We start from the raw sequence: 21,039 nt of genomic DNA, 5'->3' as shown, positions 1-21,039 counted from the left end.
ATGCCTTCGTTTGGTAAAATTCATAAAATACTATACGCGAAAATAAAAACCTTTAAATCAAAGCGGATATAAAGCGCGTCCAAGACCCTGGGATATCACGTGATGCACAGACGGTACCAGGAGGTGTGTGAGGCCCAGCAGTTAGCTGCAGCTAGGAACAAGTTATTACTGGAAGATGTGACGCGTATGAAGCGAAAGTTCTCCGCTCCTACTGGTAGCAGGTTGGAACTTCTTAAAGTATATTAAATATCCTAGTGTGTATCCATAGTAATAAAGATAGGGGCGGGCGTTTTTGCTTGGACTTCTGTTAACAAGGGGTATGACACCTCTCCAAATTACGTACGCCCTTCAGCTACCAAAATCACAAATTAACAAAATCTCGAGCGATTTCTCCCACGCAAATAATTAAAACTGCTTGAAAATTACTCTCGAAAACATATTTCTAAACAATAAAAGTTCACAGTGATACAATACTAGTTTTAATCATGAACTACTGTCCTTCAGAACACAGTAATAACATCACAAATCACACTACGGCAATCACAAGTGAAGTTTCAAATCACAAATCCAATTTCAAATCACAAATCAGGTTTCAAATCACGAAATGATTTCAAATCACGTACAGATTTGCAAAGGTGTTGCACCCTTGTCTGTTAAACATTTAATATGTACCTATCAGTGTTAAGCCCCTACCCCCCAGTACGGGCTATGTGGAGAATAGGGATTTCACAATTTACAAGAGCAAAAAAGCCCCACTACTGGGGTGTAGCCAGTTGTCTAATTCCCTACCAATCCCTCACCGCAATGTACTAGCGATTCACCTCACGTGTATAAGCACGAGACTACTCATTTAACACAGCCTATTACTGGGGGCAAATTTGTTTGTAAATTCCCTTTTATGTATTTATTTATCTAATTTGTCAAAATGACAAGGTGGCACTAAAAGGCATAGCCTGTACAAGGATGCTTCCCTCAACATACACAACAAGACACAGAACAGGAACAGTACAAAACATACTATAACACAATTACAAGAAACACTAAGTACAAAACAGACGATAAAGGGCACGATGATGAGAGTTCACAGATTTAATATTCAGTATATCAATAGACACATTGTTCCACAGGAATACAGTATTCACGAAATACGAGAACCGGTAGCTGTTGATGGTAGATTGTAAAGGTACAATTGTTAGATTGTGAGCTCTTGTAGCAGACGTGTTATGATGGTAATAATCAGAAAAGTTCAGGGACGTTCTCTTATTGAAGATGTCATATAGTGTTGATGCAGATAGGTAGTTACGGCGATCAATCAGCCAATGTAGCATATCAACACAATCATCAGAGGATTTATTCCACCTCCTAGAAGCAGGATCCCACGTGCCCATCTAACAGCTCAATGTTGTACATTTTCTAATGTAGAGATGTCATAAGCAGTGTGTGGGGCTCCACACTTGACAGGTGTACTCAAGTAAAGGTCTAACCAATGATTTGTATGTAACAGATTTTGCAGTAGTGGTAGCTCCCCACAAATTATGACGCAAACAATTAAGTGTTCTTTTGGCCTTAGCAGAGACAATTTTACAATGATGAGACCATGATAAGTCAGACTTGATATGAACCCCAATATGTTTAACAATGGATTCCATGATATAGAAGAGGTGTTGATTTTGTAGATGAAAGTAATTAATTTCTTCTTATTTGAAATTAAAAATGCTAAGCACTTCGATGCATTTAGACGAAGTTGCCACTTGATAGTCCAAGAGTAGATGTTGTCAAGGTCTTTCTACAGCAGCATACGATCAGCAGAACTTGTAACTTCTCTATATAAGGCAACATCATCAGCAAAGAGTTTCAGAGTAGAATTGCTTACCACAGTTCGCAAATCGTCAACATACAATAGGAACGAAAGAGGACCAAGTACAGATCCCTGTGGTACTCCTGATCTAACTGGGAGCCAGTCAGAATAGTTGCCGTTGATAGTCACTCGTTGAAATCGGCAGGTTAAAAAAGATCGAAGCCACTCTGACTGTAATAGCTGACCAGTGATGCCTAGGCAATGAAGTTTCAAAAGAAGATGTTCATATGGCACTGAGTCAAACACCTTGGCAAAGTTCACAAACACACAATGAGTGGTCCTATAATCCACCTACTTATGCCATACTGGACTGCCCACATCTGTTTACTCCCAATTGATTGATTGATTGATTTGTGACTGGGATAGGCAGCTTGTTGCTGATAGTATCCCAGGGAGCTGAAACATCACAGCAAAACACTAATAGGTACAAGTATTGATAATTACACCAAATTATTGGATGTGATTCACTCAATGAATTTTCTGATTACTTACATTTTCACTGACAACCAAGGCTGGGCCTACTTGTAATTTGTTCCAATCTTAGGGAAGGAGCTCATCTGGTAATATGTTGTGGATGACCATGACACTGCAAAGTGGAGAGGATGGAATTGGCGGGTGTTGTGGAGAGGATGGAATTGGTGGGTGTTGTGGAGAGGATGGAATTAGCGGGTGTTGTGGAGAGGATGGAATTGGCGGGTGTTGTGGAGAGGATGGAATTGGCGGGTGTTGTGGAGAGGATGGAATTGGCGGGTGCTGTGGAGAGGATGGAATTGGCGGGTGTTGTGGAGAGGATGGAATTGGCGGGTGTTGTAAGTAGAGGTAAGTGGACTATAGTAAGGTGCTACGTTGACAGATGAATTCATTTTTACAAGGTTATAAAACATGGTAAACCTACTGTTAGAACGATGCTGTTCTAGGGTAGGCCAACTGCTTGTCAATCGATAGTCCTCCCAGCTCTGAAAGTTCCATTATTCCATGTTCTTCCATTATTCCATGTTCTTCCATTATTCCATGTTCTTCCATTATTCCATGTTCTTCCATTATTTTCTGATTTATCTTGCATACTGTACAGTCTTAGTAAAATCAATCTTGTAAGGTTGTCAGCTCACATGTCAGTGTGTTATCAAGTCTGCACAAATTCATGTTTGTATTATTCCTACAACGTAAAAGATGAAGGTACAAAGTGAAATTGTTACAGGCTGTTTGCTATGGCTGTACCTAGGTACCAATAGAATAATGGACCACTGTCTACATGCTAGTACAGTGCTCCCTCGATTATCTGACCCCCTTGGGACCAAGATATGTTCAGATAATCAAAAAAAATGGATAATCAAAGCCTGTTCAACTACTCTAATAGGACATACGTCTTAAACAAAATACTCTAATTTCTACTGTTTTGGATAACCAAACCAAGTGTTCAGATAATTGATGGAGCACTGTATTCCTGAAAGGAGGACGGGGACCAGAATTTATTTGGAGTGGCCATAATAGGCAATAGATAGCTGTTCAACATGTAAAGTTTCACATCCACTATGACTGCTCCTTATGCTTGCTTCTGCTGGCATAAGTCTCAGGAGCTAGATTAGAGTTGGCAACAGACATGGATACCATTCTGGGCTTTCCCCCAGTGTTGGTACAGTTGACTGTTCTATTAGAGTATTTTGATCTGAACCTTTGGTGCCTTTGCAAATATATTTTCCTGAATATACTTCACCAGTTTCTGAAAACCTCAGAAACTCCCTGGATCAGCAGGAAAAAATGAGAAGTTTCAGTTTTCGTAATAATTTTGTGGGGTGGAGAGTTTCTGGACACTAATGTGCTGTGTTGAAGTCTGTACATTTGACTACTTGTACTTTTGTTTATAAAATATGTAAGATGCAATCACTGATGCAACCTACAAAAACTGTGTATGTTGATGTTCTAAATGTTTCTTTTGCTTGCAGATCTGACACGTTGATTTGTTTGATGGCTTTCTGCAGAAGAACTGCACGTGTGTAGTTGCACCTCCAGCATTTATCACATCCTATCCATGTTTTCTGCGTCTCATTGTCATCATAGGATTTGCCGCACTTTACAACATCTACAACATGGCTTGCTTGTTATCAGTGTATATAGCTAACTACACAGGTGTAAAGCTGTTCATGTAATCATTGATATCCTTTTATATGACTAGCTGTGGTACCTGCACTTATTGCAGGTTGAGCTAAATGATTGATATAATATTGTACCTGCCCTTTGAATGTACTGACCATACTTGTACTGCTGTAGAAGCAAAATACACGTACGGTAACTCCAGTTTCTCTCACTCGTAGCCTCTACCACCCCCAGTAGGTAGGGGCATGTTCCGTTTGTCTTTGGCTCACTCAAAGCTGTATTCCCATCCCAGGCCTGCACTGTTTGTACTCTACTCCAGAGTTCATATTCCAGGTGGCCAAAGATAACTATCACTCCTCTTCAGTTGCAAATTTGTGTTGTGTTGCATGAATTTTGTAAAACAGACATCACTCCAGGCAGAGATGCCTCATTGTTACTCTTCTACTTTGCTGTGATCCCTAGAAGCACAGAAAGTCGCTTTCCTTCATTGCGCATTATTTAGAATTGCTCAACACGTCACAGGCATGTGCGTCTGACATCATTACCATTGACATAGCAGATTTCAAGGTACAGTGGAACCTCTCTTATATGGACCTCTATTGTCTGGCACCTCTATTATCCAGGACCTCTATTGTCCGGACAGCCCAAATTGGTCATGTGGCTTGTAGTTTATTGATCATAATGAAGTTTGGTTTAGATGAAGGCACAAGGAGGGAGCCTAAAGGTTACTGTTCACCTGTTTGGTGGCTTGTTTATTCTACTAATAATAACTACTAGGTGATAATGGATTTTACAGCCCAGAGGGTGACCATGAATGCTCTGTAGTGACTTCCCCCTCTGCCAATCCACAATCTTACGCCTTTTAGTATAAGGCACAGGCGCTTGTACCAAGCGTTGAGGGTTTCAAGGACCTGACCCACGAGATTAGGCTGGGACATGCCAGCTTAATGTCTATGACGCTGAATTAGATTTCTAGAGCAGGTTTACTACACTATACGGTCTTTAGAGTGCTACGCACATACGCTTATAAATGGATAAGTGCTATGACAAGATCGACGCTTGGGTCTGGAAGCGAATGCTGCTGTAATAACAACATTAGGTATGAAAAATAATTGTTTTATAAATGTAAAAGTGTATTTTAAAAATATCCATGTCTGTGTCCGACCATATCCGCCTTTTCCAACTACCTCCCTCTGCCCATTAAACTGCATACCACTAACTGATAACAATAACAACATTACTTGTATTTTAGTTAGTCATTTTAGCATACTAGCATGTTATTCTTAGTTACAGACATTTCTGAGATACGGACAGTAGTATGTATCAGACCACCTGGATAAGAGAGGTTCCACTGTATATTATAGGTCAACTTTCCTGTTTGTTTGCTTTCTTGCTGAATTGTAAGGTTAGTTCATTAGTTGTAGGCATGAATTCCACCATTGGATAAGCAATTTGGGGTAGAGAGTAGGGTTGTGGAATTTGAAGTTAATTACTGATGAAATGTGGGCATGGAATGTGTCAGAAAATGTTCAAGACTTTTATTCCATAGTGACACCGTAGCAATGAAATACCACCACAAAGAGTGTGTATTATAACGTAGATCGACAGTGTAGGGCTGCAATCGCTATTCCGTGTAATGAGGAAGTTGCTGTGCGTGAAATACCTGTTTACAAACTTGTGTTAATGGTGATTTTTTGGCATTGTACAGCAAATGGGACATGCTAGAAACTGTATTAACAAACTCCTTGGTGCCAGCTGGATGGCGATTAATATGCAGCAAATCCGGGGTCAATCAGTGCTAATATTCGGGAGCTAGCTGGACCACAGACAGATAGACAGCATTTCAGCATTATATAGTAGATTGTATGTAACTGGCTAGCTTAGTACAAGTACATCATACAAGTCTGCATGATTGCCTGCCTACCTTCATCATGATCATGCTGGCAAATGTTGTGGTTGCACATTCACCTTACAACCTAGCCATGATCTGTAGCAACCTAACGTTTGAAGTGTTTTTCATGGTGCTTTTTCTGTAGAATTTTTGTGAAGTGCCATGTAAGATGGGCACATATGGGTGTTAAGTCAGCCTTACAACTCTTACAACTGTCTCATAACACAATGGGAGATGATACATGTTCTACTGTTGTGGGTGTTGCCAGCTCCTTCAGTTGTGGAACACCTGTTACAAGTTTTGAATCTTCGGTAGCATTTCGATTTAATGAATGCAGCCCAACTGCTCTAAATCCTGAAATTATGTGCCTTTCCTTGAAAGAGTTGTCCCACAATTGTTTAATTAGTGATGGGAAAATGTTTATTTTTTCACATTCTCAACTCTTTCAGAATTATTGTAGTAACACTGCTTCAGTGGACAAAATATACCAACACCCAACACCACTTGGTTGTACAATGTGCATCAAGTTTGGTGGGAGACACATGAAACCTTGCCATGTCAATCAGTTCTAGATTTACGACAATGAGAATAACTGGATTATTTCATAAAAGTAGCTCAACTTTCTTCAAAAAATGTTTTCTTACAAAACCAGCTAAGGAAGTTAGCATCCTCCATCCATCCAGAGGAAGACACACTATATGCTGTACCAGACTGACCTGCTTGTTTCCATGTATCATATTGTGTTTTGCCTTATACACAATGAACAGTGTTGGCCTTTTGCCGGATGCTGATCCACTACCTTTGTTAACTCTGTTTAGTTTATTAATGATTAACTAGTACAGTAATATACTCACACCCACTCTATCTCATACACAGCTTTTGCTCCTTTCTTTGTTATTAGATGCTACTGTTGTACAGAACACTCTCATCATAATTCCACAGCTTCTCTGCAATTGCCTCACTGTTGAATTCATCAACTTTTGATTTTACAAATGTCTTTCTGACCTGTTCAAACCACTTGTCTATTACCACTGGATCACTGCTATGGTTTCCTTCGTGCTAGTTCCAGGTGACGGCTGAGACATTTGGATCACCGACCACAGCCTGGCATTCCTGTGCCTTGCTGTTTTAAGTAATCATTTACAGTAATCCTTTAGTAATCATTTATTACAGTGTCAACATACTATACATTCAGTGGAAGACTCATCTCTGTTAATGCTTGGCTAGTAATCACAATTTCTGTTCATCATTTAAACTTTTTGGGGCTCCAGCATAAGCTCTTGATCTGTTCCCAATAACGTAATGTGCTCTTGGTATGCCATACAACTTTCCTGCCTCCTTTAATGTAATTTCCTTCTTCTTTACTCGATCAACAGTCATCTATTTACATTATTCTATAGCTACACATTAGTACACCTATACTAGATGAATAAAAAAATTGAAAATTTTAAGAGGGAGAATAGGGATCACTGAAAAAAGCCATGAAACAAGAAGGGATCACTGGGATGGTAATGTAAACCACAAATCCCTATTTTGACTTGCTTCAAAATGACAGAGCATGTAACTAAAGATTTACCACAGAGAGTCAAAATAGGGATTTGTGGTTTACATTACCATCCCAGCGATCCCTTCTTGTTTCATGGCTTTTTTTCAGCGATCCCTATTCCCATTTTAAATTTTTTATTCATCTAGTTTGTGTACTTTTTATTAATCCAGTAATGGATTATGAGATTTCTTTGATTGATAATGAAGACTGTTGTGAATAGAGTAATTTTGCATTCTGCATAGTAACACTGTCAACATTTCAGTACACACATGAAACTGATCAAATTGCAATGTGCATACAGACTGAGAGTCTCCTAATATGAGCTACAATTTACATTACTGGTGCCTTTAATAGCTGTCAAATTCAGTGCAAGGATTGTTGTTATACACTTGACTGCATTATTAGAGTATTTAATCTAGATAACCTGCCCACGTTCAATAATTACGGAGCCAAAAACCACCTTGCAACAAAGTCTTCAGCACAGATTAAGCTTCTTGACAGATTCTAAAGACAGATTAAGACAGATTCTATTATCCACAAGCAGCGCAAACCAAAAAACCTAACTCCGAGTACAATTTTGTGTGGCTTCTCGTGCGTAATGGCATTTTGGCAAGAAAAAACGGCCCGGTTTGGGCTGTTTCCATCCAAAAATGAAATCAAAAATAGGTCATGGACACGAGGAAGGACTCAGTAAGCATGGCTATATAGTTTTTAGCACGAAAAAGTGGATAACTTGCTGTACATGAGTGAAACAAAATAATATTATAATATGAACAAAATGGCAAATTTCAGTTTTGTCCCAAATACACAGACTGTTTCCTTTTCACTTGATACGTACTGGTGGACCAATACTCATTGCAAATAACCACCAGAGGGTGGTTTTGAGTTGGAGGATGCTTTCCAAGGTGGTTTTTAGGCGTGTGTTCTATTAGAGTTTTTGCAAAAAAAAACAACATGGGCGATCCCTATTATGAACCCACTATCGTGGTTCATGATAATTACCTACATTTCAGCAACTCCTCAAATTGGTTTTGAAGCCACAAAATTAGCAAATTATCAGCTGTCACTGCAAGCAAAACATATCGTCATGCTTGTTGTGTTTTTACTTGTTGGTATAACATATTGGTGTTGTATGATTTATACAAATTAAGTGGTGTAAGTCAACAGCACTAGCATCATTGCCATTGTGAGTGGGTGAGCTTGTGAGGAATTAATTATCATGTATGGCAGTAAATTGAACTCTTCTAATATAAGGCACTAATATTACCTAGTACACTGCTAAATCTTAAGATATTTTTTGCTGTTTACATAAAAAAATTTTGACATGTCACACATGTTCTGGAACATGTAAGAACTTTGTGATCCCTTTAGGCATGGCTATTCACACCAGAAGTTTCAAAGCAGTCGGTTTTTTTGTTCTTGGGCTAACTAATACATGCCAAAGTGTCTGGAAATGCTTGTGCTGTGGACTGTAACAAGAGCGTGGATTTGAACTCCAGATGGAAATTAACTAAATTCTCAACAAAATTGCAGAAATGCCATTGTTGTGTATGTACTTAGTAAGTCTTTAATAATATTTACAGATAAACTGCTTCCGAGAACTCGGCTTGTAGTAGAAACAAACACACCAATAGTGTTCACAATTGTTAACTGTGACATCATTGTATAATTATATTGAAATAGCATCATTGACTTTAGCTATATGACATACTGCAATGTAGCATATACCTGCAGCTTGTTCCCCTAACACTTACTTTGCTTTGCCCTTGTTGTCCTTATTGTCCTTGTTGTCCTTGTTGTCCTTGTTGTCCTTGTTGTCCTTGTTGTCTCCTAGAAACTCAATGAATTCATCGGTTATCAGCACTTCACCTTCACGATGAATTTTCAAATTGTTTCTCTCCCCAACTTTTGGCTTGTGCTCTGTATCTCCTAAATGCCAGCTAAGTATGATGTAGTCTTCATTGTGGGAGTTGTAGATACATTTCAATTCCACAACTGGTGCATGTAACTTTATTGCTTGGGTGGATTGACCTTGTCAATTTGTTTGTCTTGCTGTAGTTCAAGCTCTAGTAGTCATGGCCGCATCTGTAGTACATGCTATAAAGAGAAGGGAGTGAAACCTGCAGCATAAAAATCCACTTATGCAGTGTTTTGATGTTTACTGCACACCTAGAGAAAATACTCTAATAGAACAGTCATTGGGATAATCAACTTTAGGAAGGGAACACTAATATGTAGTATAGACTTTGGTTGAGGTTAATTGTTACCATACAATCTGTTATGTTATTATTATGATACAATAGAGCCAGTATCAGGATCATGTGATCAAACTGTATCCTGTATGGTTAGAGCAACTTCAACAGTTAAGGACTAGTCATCAAATAGGAACCACTGTGACTTTATCTAGTACCATTCAACATCCAGGTTTAAGCCACACCCATGCAGTACACCATCATATTGCCATGCCAACACTGGTTACCAATAGTGACAGTAGTCATGTGAGCAGTGACAGTTTAGCCACACCCTCTAATGAAAGGGGTTCAGTGGAACCTGCTATCACATTTAACCAATCAGATCATTTTCAGCCACCTGTCCACACCTCTCAACATGGTGACATCTCATTGCTTAGTTCATCATCAGGTGAGCAATTTCTTTTTCTTCTTGTTATTGATCTGTTGATCTTAGGTATTGACCATGTTGATGCTTTGATCGATTCTAGTAGTATCAAATCTGATCAGGGAGTCAATCAAAGTGATCAAGACAATGCTCTAATAACCAGTAATATGAACTCTGATCAAGGAAATCAAGAAGATTCTTCAACGTCAACTAGTAGTATTAAGTCTGATCAAGGAAATCAAGATGGCACTCCAAGTAGCATGAAGTCTGATCTACATAGTCAAGCAACACCTAATATCGTGAAGTCAGATCAGGACGTGGATCAAAACAATCAAATTAATCATTCTAGGGGCATGAAGTTTAGTCAAAAAAGTGATCAAGACAATACCCTCACTAGTAGCATAAAGTCAGATCATCAGAGTAATCAAAATGATCATTCTAGTGACATGAAGCTTAGTCAAAGTGATCATAACAATGTTCTAACACCTTCTGATGGCATGAAGTCAGATCAAGATGATTTAGTGATGGAAGGAGCAGGTAGGTGATACTATACCAGATCATTCCTGACTGACAAGCTACAATGTGCAGTCACTATGATCCAAATGTATTTACCCAATCAAATCACAGAATTATATCCAACTGATTTGTAGGTGATTGTTCATACAATAGTTCAATTAAGGCCATGATAAAGTTTGTTTATATGAATCAAAGTGCTGACAATACAATACCAATCATCCATCAACTGTACTATTATTATTATTATAGCACTTTACAGTGACCAGCACTGAAGGTCTGACAGCAACATGTGCTGCAGCCTTAGGATTACCTAACCTAACAAGAACTGGAGACTTTAAATGATACTATATCTGTCTCATATTGTAATTTGCATGGGAGGATCAAAATGATGCCACATAATGTATTGTCCATACAGTACTAATCAACTGCGTAACTGAGTCATACAGTACAGTTATGCAGTTAATTGGGCAAATACAGTACAGTTAGGCCACATAAACTTAATTATTAGTTTTTCATCCTCTTGAGTACTGGAGAAATTGCTCCAAGCCAGACGACATACAATATAACACTTAAAGCTCTGCCTATGCTTGTGCGTATGTAAAATACAGCACTCGGGGGGGGGGGGGGGGGGGGGTGTCGAGGCAATTACAGCACTCAGCTTTGCCTCGTGCTGTATTAGCCTCTTGACACGTCCCCTCGTACTGTATTTTCCATACACACATGCGGTGGGTGCTTTAACTTTAGTGATGCAGGATTTGAGAAAAATATGATATTGACTAAAATTGGCAGATATTGATACTTTTCGATGTGATATTGTAACATGAACTGGCATGAGTAAATTGCTGGTTTGCTTACATAATTTGATAGTAGGTAGCTATATGGCTACACACAATGGGAATTTTTTCGCCCACATATTAAGAGTAATAGTGATTTGTAAGTTGCAGAAGGTAATGGAAAGCTAAGCTAAAATACACGTTTTAAAGTAAATTCAGATCATGTGATATGTTGTATTGAAATATCAAAATCTGAAAAACATATCAATACTTTTTAATATCAGCAAAAATCAAATAGTACAATATAATATCTTACCCGGGTTTGGGATTGTATCTCAAGTGATACCAGGATTTAGCCAAAAAGGAATATTTGGTGGTGTATGCTTTAATTTCAATTGGGGTTGTGGGATGTATAGTTTGGGCTCATCATATGTTTACTGTAGGAATGGATGTGGATACTCGGGTGTATTTTACTGCAGCAACTATGATTGTAGTTGCACCGACGGGAATGATAATATTTAGTTGGGTCATAACTACTTTAGGAGAAACAAAGATTTTAGATACTCCTATGTTGTGGGTGATTGGGTTTGTACTATTGAAGGGTAACAGGTATTGTATTATCAAATAGTTCACTTATTGATAGTCTGATCACCAAATATTGAAGCAGTGTTTGGGAACTAATAGATGATACTATATAATTTATTATTTAAAGCACCTTCTTGTGTGTGTGTGTGTGTGTGTGCAAACATTACAGCACATGGTGGTGTCTTGAGACTAGTACAGTCCCTCAACCCCCCCCCTGGTGCTGTATTTTCCATACACACATGTGCTGTGCTACCTTTCCTGGTAAAAAGGGATTGTACAATCATTATGCAGTGATACCTAAATATTTTGAGGGGAAGGGTGATTTTTGCTGATTTCAAGGTTTTGGGGCTAGTGGTGGAAATTATATCTTTGAAATATTTTGAAATTGTTTACAAATCCACAACCTCAAAAATGTTCCCCCCCAGCTATATGGTAGTCACAAGTAGATAATTGTTAAGTGTTATTGACCTTATCTTAAATGACACATTTAATCCTACAATGTCACGTTAATAACAAGCTTGATCAGTTTTGAGTAGCAATCATCTTTATGCTGTGGTGTGTCATCCCCAGGTGAGCAGTTGTCTATCTCACATGATGTCACAAGTACTGATGATGATGACAATTTCTGGAATAGTGAAGCCCCATCCACCACACACACTACTTCTGCAGCAATAAACTCCAATACAATTGATGTTACTACTCTGACTGTCTCCGTGTCTGCAACCCCTCCCATCATTACTACTGTTGCCAAGATACAGCCAGTCATTTCCTCTAAAGTGGACATACCCTCTAGCACAAACGCCCCACCTACCAGTACTACATCATCCAATATTGCATCATTGTTTACTACTGCATCAAGAGTCACACCCATCACCACTTCTGTCGTCATGCCCACCTGTACTTTAGCCACACCCTCTAATTCCAGCAGTTCATCTTCACTTAGTAGATTATCACTGACCCAGCCTAGCCGACCTGCAGCAAGTGATGTGACCAATCAAACTGCAAGACAACAACTGAGTGTGGCTAAGATGGAGAGCTCAACTAGTGCTGGAATCAAAGAGCATGTGCCTTTAACTGAGACAGCAGCTTATCAATCATTAGCTAAGTCACTACATCAAGATGTCGATGAGTCATCCCTAATCAGTGAAGGATCAGCAATATTAGAACTGGAGCAAGATTTGTTGAGTAACATCTCTAGTAGTAAAGTGTCTCCAAGGTGAGAACTATTACACCTTTTATTATTGTAGGGAGACCACTATCACACCTCGTACTGTGGGGAGACCACCATCATACCTTTTACCACATAGGAAGGTTATACTATCCCATAGTTGAGACGTGTGTTGCTCTATTACAGGCAAATGTCACTACTACCATCAAACCTTGTCACTGATCATGACAGCGACAACAGTGAGGGAGTCAAGGGTACACACCATCAGTCCCCACCTGCTATGGAGTCTGATGATGACAATACAAGTTTGTCCTCACCCTCAGGGGGTGGGGGAGGCTATGTCCCATCCATGTTGGAGCAACGCACAGCCACACACACTTCACATGTGGTGGACCTGCGTAAACTAGGTACATGTTGTGTCTTTATTTGGTGTTACTATATATATATAGCAACATCACAGGTATTTTAGGAACATCGACTGAAGAGCTGTATGATCTTGAAGCTCCAGCTGCCATGGCAACTGCCAGTAAATCAAACCAGATAGATGAGTTTGACTTCTACAACTAGTTACAATACACAACAGAAATTATAGACATCAAATATAATATAATTTAAGCACACAAGATTTAAAGACATTACAATTTATGGGGGGTGTGTTTTGTTTGTCAGTTATGCAGTTTAAAAATACAATAATAATATAGACACAATTTAGTCCAGGTCTAGATCAATAATGGCAACACAGAGACGGGCAAACTTTGGTCTCATTTCAGGTTGCAAGCTCCAGCACTCCTGCATAATGGAATATAATGGGTTAGGACAGCCTTCCACTGGGATGTCCAGCTGAAGTCCCTTTGGTACCATTGACAGCAGTTCCTCATTAGACATCATTTCATATGGCTGTCGTCCAAATGAGAACACCTCCCAACACACTACACCAAACGACCACATGTCACTATGGATGGAGAACTCTGCAGTTGGCAATATCTCTGGAGGCATCCATCGTATTGGTAACAACTGTGTGCCATCATCATAATAGTCATCTGGGTGTACATCATGACCTATACCGAGATCAGCTACTTTTACCCGTAACTCTGAAGAGATTAGACAGTTTCTAGCAGCAAGGTCGCCATGGATGATTTTATTAGAAGATAGATAGGACATTCCATCAGCTATCTGTAGGATGATTTGTAGTAGACTATGTTGGGTTAGTTTGGGTGGCTGGTCTGATGAGTCTGGGCTGGAATTACGTAGGAACTTTTTGAGATCTCCCTATAAGGGCAACACGCCACTAACCACCAGCGTGTGTAGTATATATACACTATAATACATACACACACAAGCAAGTCCATCACTGAATTTCATTTATTACATATCTACAGTGCCAAGAAATACCAGTAAAATAAAATTGGTATAACTGGCTGTACCCCACAGGTCTTGCATTGCCAGACTATGCACCATATAAGTACAGTAGGACCTCCACTATCTGAACACCTGTGTGCTAGTTAAATCATAAAAGTGTTCAGATAAGTGAATTTGTTTGGATAAATGAAGCCCATTCATTTATATACAGAGTTCTGTTCAACTACTCTAATAGAATATATGCTTATTCTAATAGAACGTTCACCTAATGACGAAATACTCTAATAGAGCAGTCACTTTTACTGTTCGGATAATTGAGGTCCTACTGTACTAGCTCTAATTGACCTGGTGACATTACAACCCACTACCAGCTCAGTAGCACAACATAATTATGGTGTACAAGCATTTAGCATGTGTATTTACAGGTTTTACCTATGTTTGACGACAAAGAGCCACTGTTGCTAAGGGATAATAGCAGTGAGTAATGAGTGTAACAACCTGTCACTTGTGCTAGCTGTACAGTCTCTAGTGTAATATACTAATATGAGGTATGTACAGCTGTACAGTCTCTAGTGTAATATACTAATATGAGGTATGTACAGCTGTACAGTCTCTAGTGTAATATACTAATATGAGGTATGTACAGCTGCTACCACAACATGTCAGTATATTCCATTACAAATGATAATGGTAACTTTTTGTCATCGATTACAGCCAGCACTTAAAATCAGTATAAGCGGCTATTGGTCTGGCAATGCTATCATACAGTACGGTAGGCGTGGCCCACGAAATAACATCACCCAAAAACCAGCCTCAATTTTCCATGACAACGATGGGCAGTATTGGTTAGGTAAAACTAAGCCCAAGCAAGCCTTCAGATTGACCCAAAATGCCTTCAACAAGTTGTTACGGAATTTAAAAAAAAAATTATTTAACAGAATTTTCTACTGACTGACTAACTGACTGATGCCTTCAGACAATTGTAACTCGACAACGGCTAAGGCTATGGGCTTGATTTTTTCACTGTTCAACGTCGCTTCGGCCTGAGAGGTGCCTTTTGGCATACCTCAGTACGTACAATGTATTCTTCATGGATTTACCAGTGTCCTCCTTTGTGTCCCATTCATCTTTGCTGACAGCGAAAAGTGTGTCAATTTGGTGGTAGCACGTGATGGCTTCCCTTCATAACGGAAATCGTCCATATTTTTCATAGTGACTATTTTAATTGCAGAGGTGCTTTTCGAACAGTACTTGATTCATACTGCTGTGTTAATGGGTTGAACATAGCCGACAATGAAGCGTAACGGATACTTCACTTTTCAGACGGTAATTGATATAACTGGGGCACACGGCACCATTTTAGATGCGGTATGCATGCGTGGGTTCACCAGTCATAATAATTATTTACAAAAAAAAGTTAACAAACAAGTACACAAATTTTTTTTTGAATTTTCAACTAGAGTAGGGACCATAGCACATTGATAAAAGGAACTGAAACAAGCTGGAGTAGTACACGATATTAAATCACAGTAAAACAATAAGAAGTGTTATATCCCTACTGTGCATTTCCATTATGGTATCTTGAGCACAGTAGGGATATAACACTTCTTATTGTTTTACTGTGATATAATATTGTGCACTATTCCAGCTTGTTTCAGTAATTGATGTGCTATGATCCCTACTCTAGTTGAAAATTCCAAAAAATTTTTGTGTACTTGTATATACTAATCTTACTGGGTTGCCCCACCTGACCTCTTATATATGTGTGCGAAACACGGACAATTGGCGTTTGCTTAACACCAGTCCCCAGGAATACAAGCCATGTGAAAAACAACAGCAACAAACCTGGGACACAGTAATACCACACATACACACACACTCACGCAGTCTAGGAACTCATAGATGATATAATATGGCCTACTGTCAGTACACATGGCTAGGATGGAGGCAATGTTGCTATATTGTAACTTCATTTGTGACTGGAACACACTCAGGTCTTCATCAACACTTGCTGACTCTTCCTCTCCATCTCGAGAGTGAAGCCATAACTTGATTGCTACGAGAGTCTCTGTCTCGCCAGGGACCAACTCTTTAGCAACACCTTGGTACACTGGACCAAACTCCCCCTCCCCTAATTTGGTTGCAAACTACAAAAGACAGTGTGGTGAGCATTAATTAGAGTGACAATATTTACCTGTAGGTTGGACCTGGGGAATACTGGAGATAAATTGGTGTGTTGGTTGTCATGGTGATCTGTCATCTCTTGTGGATGGCTATTAGCAGCTGCTGCATTGTCCATGGGAACCACCTGAATATGAGATGACAATTACTGTATAGAGGGAAACTTTGGCAGGGGAAAACTATGGTGAATTTGACGATTCGCTACAAATTCTCCAAAGTTTAACCTGCCAATTACTCATAGCGCCTGAGATTAGCACCTTCATAGCTACAGATTGAGCTTGCTATTCACCAAAATTTTCCTCTATACAGTAGTATGTAACTAATACCCCATGACAATGACATAGTGCTCATGTGATCAGCACTTAGCTAAAATGCTTAAGAACATGCTTAAGAACTTCCTTTAAGCACTTGCAAAAGGACTAAAGTACAGGCACAAATGTGACCGGATTTCACATAACAAGGCTTCCACACACACAAAATCAAACTTACGATTTTACCAGAAATGGATTGCTGGTCTAATACACTATCATATTTCACACTGTACTTCCTTCAGCACTGACAAGTCTGGTTTCTGTAGCAGCTTTCTTCTGACCCCGTCAAAGCCACGAGTGTGAGATTGGCACCATTAAATGGCCATGGCTTTGTGATAATGGTGTGTAGTGAGCTGGGACTTCACATAGAGCTCGCCAATAGTATTCTCAGTCAAATTGGAGTAATTTGAGGGCCATGGAGAGCCCAAACTTGGCCTCTGGATTCCAATCGTCTTCTTACTTCATTTTATACCCGTATATTAAGACCACCGTCCACCCCAACCCTCCCACCCTATTACTATCACCTGTGATATTATTACCCGCTCGAAAAAAGCTGCTCAAAACAGGGCAAACTTTGGGTATCAGAAATGTATACACCCACTCAGTGATAGCTAGTGAACAGATGAACAATTGGTGCAAATTTTGTTTGCACAGCTGTAGGCACTGGGAAGTTATTACACAATGATTCCTTAAAATCGCCATATCTCCTAACAAAGCTTTGTGCGTCGAAGCCTTGTTTTGTCAAATTCAGTCACAAATAATGTTTCAAATATTCTAAATATAACAAACTAGAACATTTTTAAGGGATCAAAGAAATAAAACAAGGGAGGTCACCTACACTGAAAAGTGAAGTGGTCATTACACTTTGTTTTCAGCTACACCTGTCTGTCACAGTATTACAAATGAAAAACAGTACAAGAAACACACCTGAAATCAATCTAATCACTACAGAAAATATGGACAATTTCATGAGTCAGCACAGGAAGACATTACACAACACACTACTGTAAATCATTACCTTGCAGGACACAAAGGAGGACAAAGGTAAGTTTATGAAGTGCGCATTGTATACAACAATGTGGTATGTTTTTTCAGTGTCAGCAGCATCTAACACTGACAAAATCAAGCTTGTAGCCTTGTCTGCAGGCATCACATAGTTCAGCAGAAATTTCACAAAATAAAAAAAATGTAATTTCATAGCAATTAACGTATTGGAAACATTTTGTAAGACAGTGTTGGGCTTGATAATGTGCTGTGAAGGTCGGGTTTGTGGTCAATATACAGTGAGATAATTTCCACGATGATTCTCACTACATCACACTACTACTGTACTGTACGATACTTTAGCTATGCTCAAGTGTTTGCCCCATGTCTAACACACATAGTTACACACTTAGTGACACACACCTGGGGTGGGGGTACTCTGATAAGCTCCATGGTATCATGTGATCTGCCATCACTACTCACACGACTAAAGGGGTGTGGCACATCATAGTAGTTCAGCTGTGGTATGGGCTCCTTGCCAATGGTCTCTCGGGAGATGAGGCTGTCCGCCCTTTCTGGGGGCTTTAATGGCTCTGGGCTGGACACACCCTCCCCTTGTTTGTGATATGGGTGGGCAGTATTGTTATTTTCGTTGTTCTTGTAACAATAGCAGCACAGACAGAACACCAATCCCATGATGGTTGCATACACCGTCACCATGACAACCACAGCAATCACCACCAAAAACACATCCTGCTTTAGTCCAACTAAAGTGTGGGGAACATTAATTAGAACTTGATAAGTGTTATACAGCGGAACCTCAGATATCCGAACCCTTGGGACCAGGGGTGGTCCATAAAAATCCGTATCTCTGAAACTGTGTATAATAACCTTAAAATAGCATAAAGAAATTCTTTTAAAATATCAGTATTGTCAACTACCCTAATAGAACAGTCATTACTCTAATAGAGCAGTCGTTTCTGTAATTTGGTTAATTGAGAATCCGGATAAGTGTGGTCCGGATAACTGAGGTTCCACTGTACCAAACTACTACACTAGATTTATGGTTTCCATGACAACTATGTATAAATGGTCATGACTACACTGGGTGCAAGTGCCTATATATGGGGCAATGTACCCTGGGGGCAGGACTAGTACCTCACTGGCATGTCTCATGAACATTAATACAGCTAGCAGTGGTGGATACAAGGGGGTTGCAATGATTTCAGCTGAAACTCCCTCTGAAAATAAGGCACATGCCCAAAATCAGTTTACGGAGTGGGCACAGGTCGGTGAAGCCACCTAGTTTGTAGACTAGCAGTCGAGTGTGTAAATTATGTCCACCATAAGTATACCCTAGTTAACAATCTAGTTGATCTTTGCTGGTACCTCCTGTCAGGCAGCTTCATATGCAATAAGCACCTCTAAAATAATAATTATTTTAATGCTTTAGATATTATGACTGACTTCTAAAGGTTTTATTTGCATTCTCTAAAAGCTTAATGGTAACATTGAATTATTGCTGGAGAGTGATTATTTTATTGTGAAATATTACTACTAGCTATACCAGTAGGTATAGACTGAAGATACAGTTACAACCCCTGTATCATGATCCAGAGTGGAACCACCCTTTTTAAAAGTATGGATCTGCCCCTGGTAACCATTCTGAAAATTCTTCTCCAAAACCTATTTATATCAGTAGGCCTAGGAGAACCTATGCCTCAGAGTGCATGGAAGGAATCAGGAGTTTACTAAAGGAATCAGAGGTTTACTGACTTGATGCGTGAAATCTTGTTGTGCCCCATGTATTGCATATCATGCCACTTCTAGAGACTGTCATTGAATAATGAGCTTTCTTTTTAAACATGTGATCACTACAATCAAGAGTTCATAATATAAAGAGTCCTTAATATTGTATATTATAAACTCTGGCTACAATATTGTATATTATAAACTCTGGCTACAATGTTTACTCCACAACTTTCAGCCAAAAATGTCAAAATTTTCCTGTGGAACACATTCAGTTGGTTTGATTTGCCCACAACATGTCAGCTTTTTGCCACTGCTAGAGATGGATAATAACATAACATCATGCAGTAATTCTGATACGTGTTTAATGCAATCAAAAAGTGTTACCAAATTCAATCTCAGAAGGCTGATTTTTCTATTTTTCCTGCTAGACACACGCACGCACGCACGCACACACACACACACTAGGGCTGGGACGAAGCTTCAAATGTTTCGTGGGTTCGAAGGTTAACCCTTTAAGGACTGCTGCCGTAATATTACGTCCAAAGTAGGTATTGCTCGAAAGACCAGCGCCGTAATATTACGTCCAAGATTATTGGCAGTAAACAAAGAGCTATAACTCCGCAACAAATGAAGCTATTAGATCGAAACAGGGGCCATTGTATTCGCCATTCATAGGCGATTCTTTTGATATATAAGGCCAACTTATCACACAAAACTAAGCCTGTGTAAAATTCCTAACAAAGTACAAACATTTAATATTTACACAACAATAAAACTAACCTTGTAGAAATCGCTCCATAACTTTGGCTGTGTTCATCGTATTAACTTCAAATAAAGCTCAGAGTGCTCACTATTTAGAGGCGAATAATTTGATATACAAGATCACGTGATGCGGTTTTAAAAAACTAAAATGGCAGACTGTTTTTATTGATTGTGTCACGAAGAAATCGATCGCGTGTAGGTGTTTGAAACTCACCTTGGTGCTTTTAAGACATTGGTTCTACACTTTGGTAAGTTAGATAATGTTGTTTATTATTGTCAGGCGAGTCTTTTAGTATAATTTGTCATACAATTGAGCACTTGTAGGGGCTTTGTCAATGCTATAAACTTATTATATTTTTTTAAACACTAAATGCGCAATAATCATAAAACGTGTGGGCTTTCAGGGTAGGCTATGCACAAAATTCTTGGTCCTTAAAGGGTTAATTAAGTAAACTTCGAATTTGAAAGTATCCTTAGAAGCTTCATAATGTACTGGTAGTCTATAAAGAACTACAAATAAACGTCATTGTCTATATTGCAGCTCTTATTAATCTTGCGTGATCGATGTTTGTCTCTTCACAAGTGCCACACCCATTTTTAAACCATTGCAGTTTAGCTTGCAACCATAGTTATAGCCTTACAC

At 39.2% G+C, this 21,039-nt stretch overlaps 2 protein-coding genes across 4 annotated transcripts in view; one reads left to right on the top strand and one right to left on the bottom strand.

Moving 5' to 3' along the window:
* The first annotated feature begins 87 nt into the window (after positions 1 to 87).
* On the top strand, positions 88 to 13,844 carry LOC136267853 (uncharacterized). 3 transcript variants are annotated; one of them, XM_066063016.1, is made up of 6 exons: positions 88 to 237; positions 9,693 to 10,029; positions 10,075 to 10,542; positions 12,450 to 13,095; positions 13,234 to 13,454; positions 13,508 to 13,844. In XM_066063016.1, the coding sequence occupies exons 1-6, from the start codon at positions 103 to 105 to the stop codon at positions 13,612 to 13,614; spliced, it is 1,914 nt and encodes a 637-aa protein (XP_065919088.1). In that variant the 5' UTR covers positions 88 to 102; the 3' UTR covers positions 13,615 to 13,844. The 3 variants fall into 3 exon arrangements, with proteins under 3 accessions (XP_065919088.1, XP_065919089.1, XP_065919090.1); XM_066063017.1 differs by having other exon boundaries at positions 13,497 to 13,844; XM_066063018.1 differs by lacking the exons at positions 13,234 to 13,454; positions 13,508 to 13,844 and adding an exon at positions 13,127 to 13,227.
* The window catches only part of LOC136267852 (inactive tyrosine-protein kinase 7-like), a 29,726-nt gene continuing 22,320 nt past the window's right edge, over positions 13,634 to 21,039 (bottom strand). Inside the window, exons 12-15 of the mRNA XM_066063015.1 lie at positions 18,306 to 18,649; positions 16,601 to 16,714; positions 16,290 to 16,553; positions 13,634 to 14,316 (exon numbers count right to left, since the gene is read on the bottom strand). Of these exons, the coding sequence (XP_065919087.1) occupies positions 13,756 to 14,316; positions 16,290 to 16,553; positions 16,601 to 16,714; positions 18,306 to 18,649 (1,283 nt within the window). The 3' untranslated portion in view covers positions 13,634 to 13,755. The remainder of the gene's footprint in view (positions 14,317 to 16,289; positions 16,554 to 16,600; positions 16,715 to 18,305; positions 18,650 to 21,039) is intronic.

This window comes from Dysidea avara, chromosome 10 (assembly GCF_963678975.1).
Source record: "Dysidea avara chromosome 10, odDysAvar1.4, whole genome shotgun sequence".
Taxonomy (NCBI): Eukaryota; Metazoa; Porifera; class Demospongiae; order Dictyoceratida; family Dysideidae; genus Dysidea; species Dysidea avara.
The sequence above is the reverse complement of the archived record's forward strand: the minus strand, read 5'-3'. Positions and strand labels throughout refer to the sequence as shown.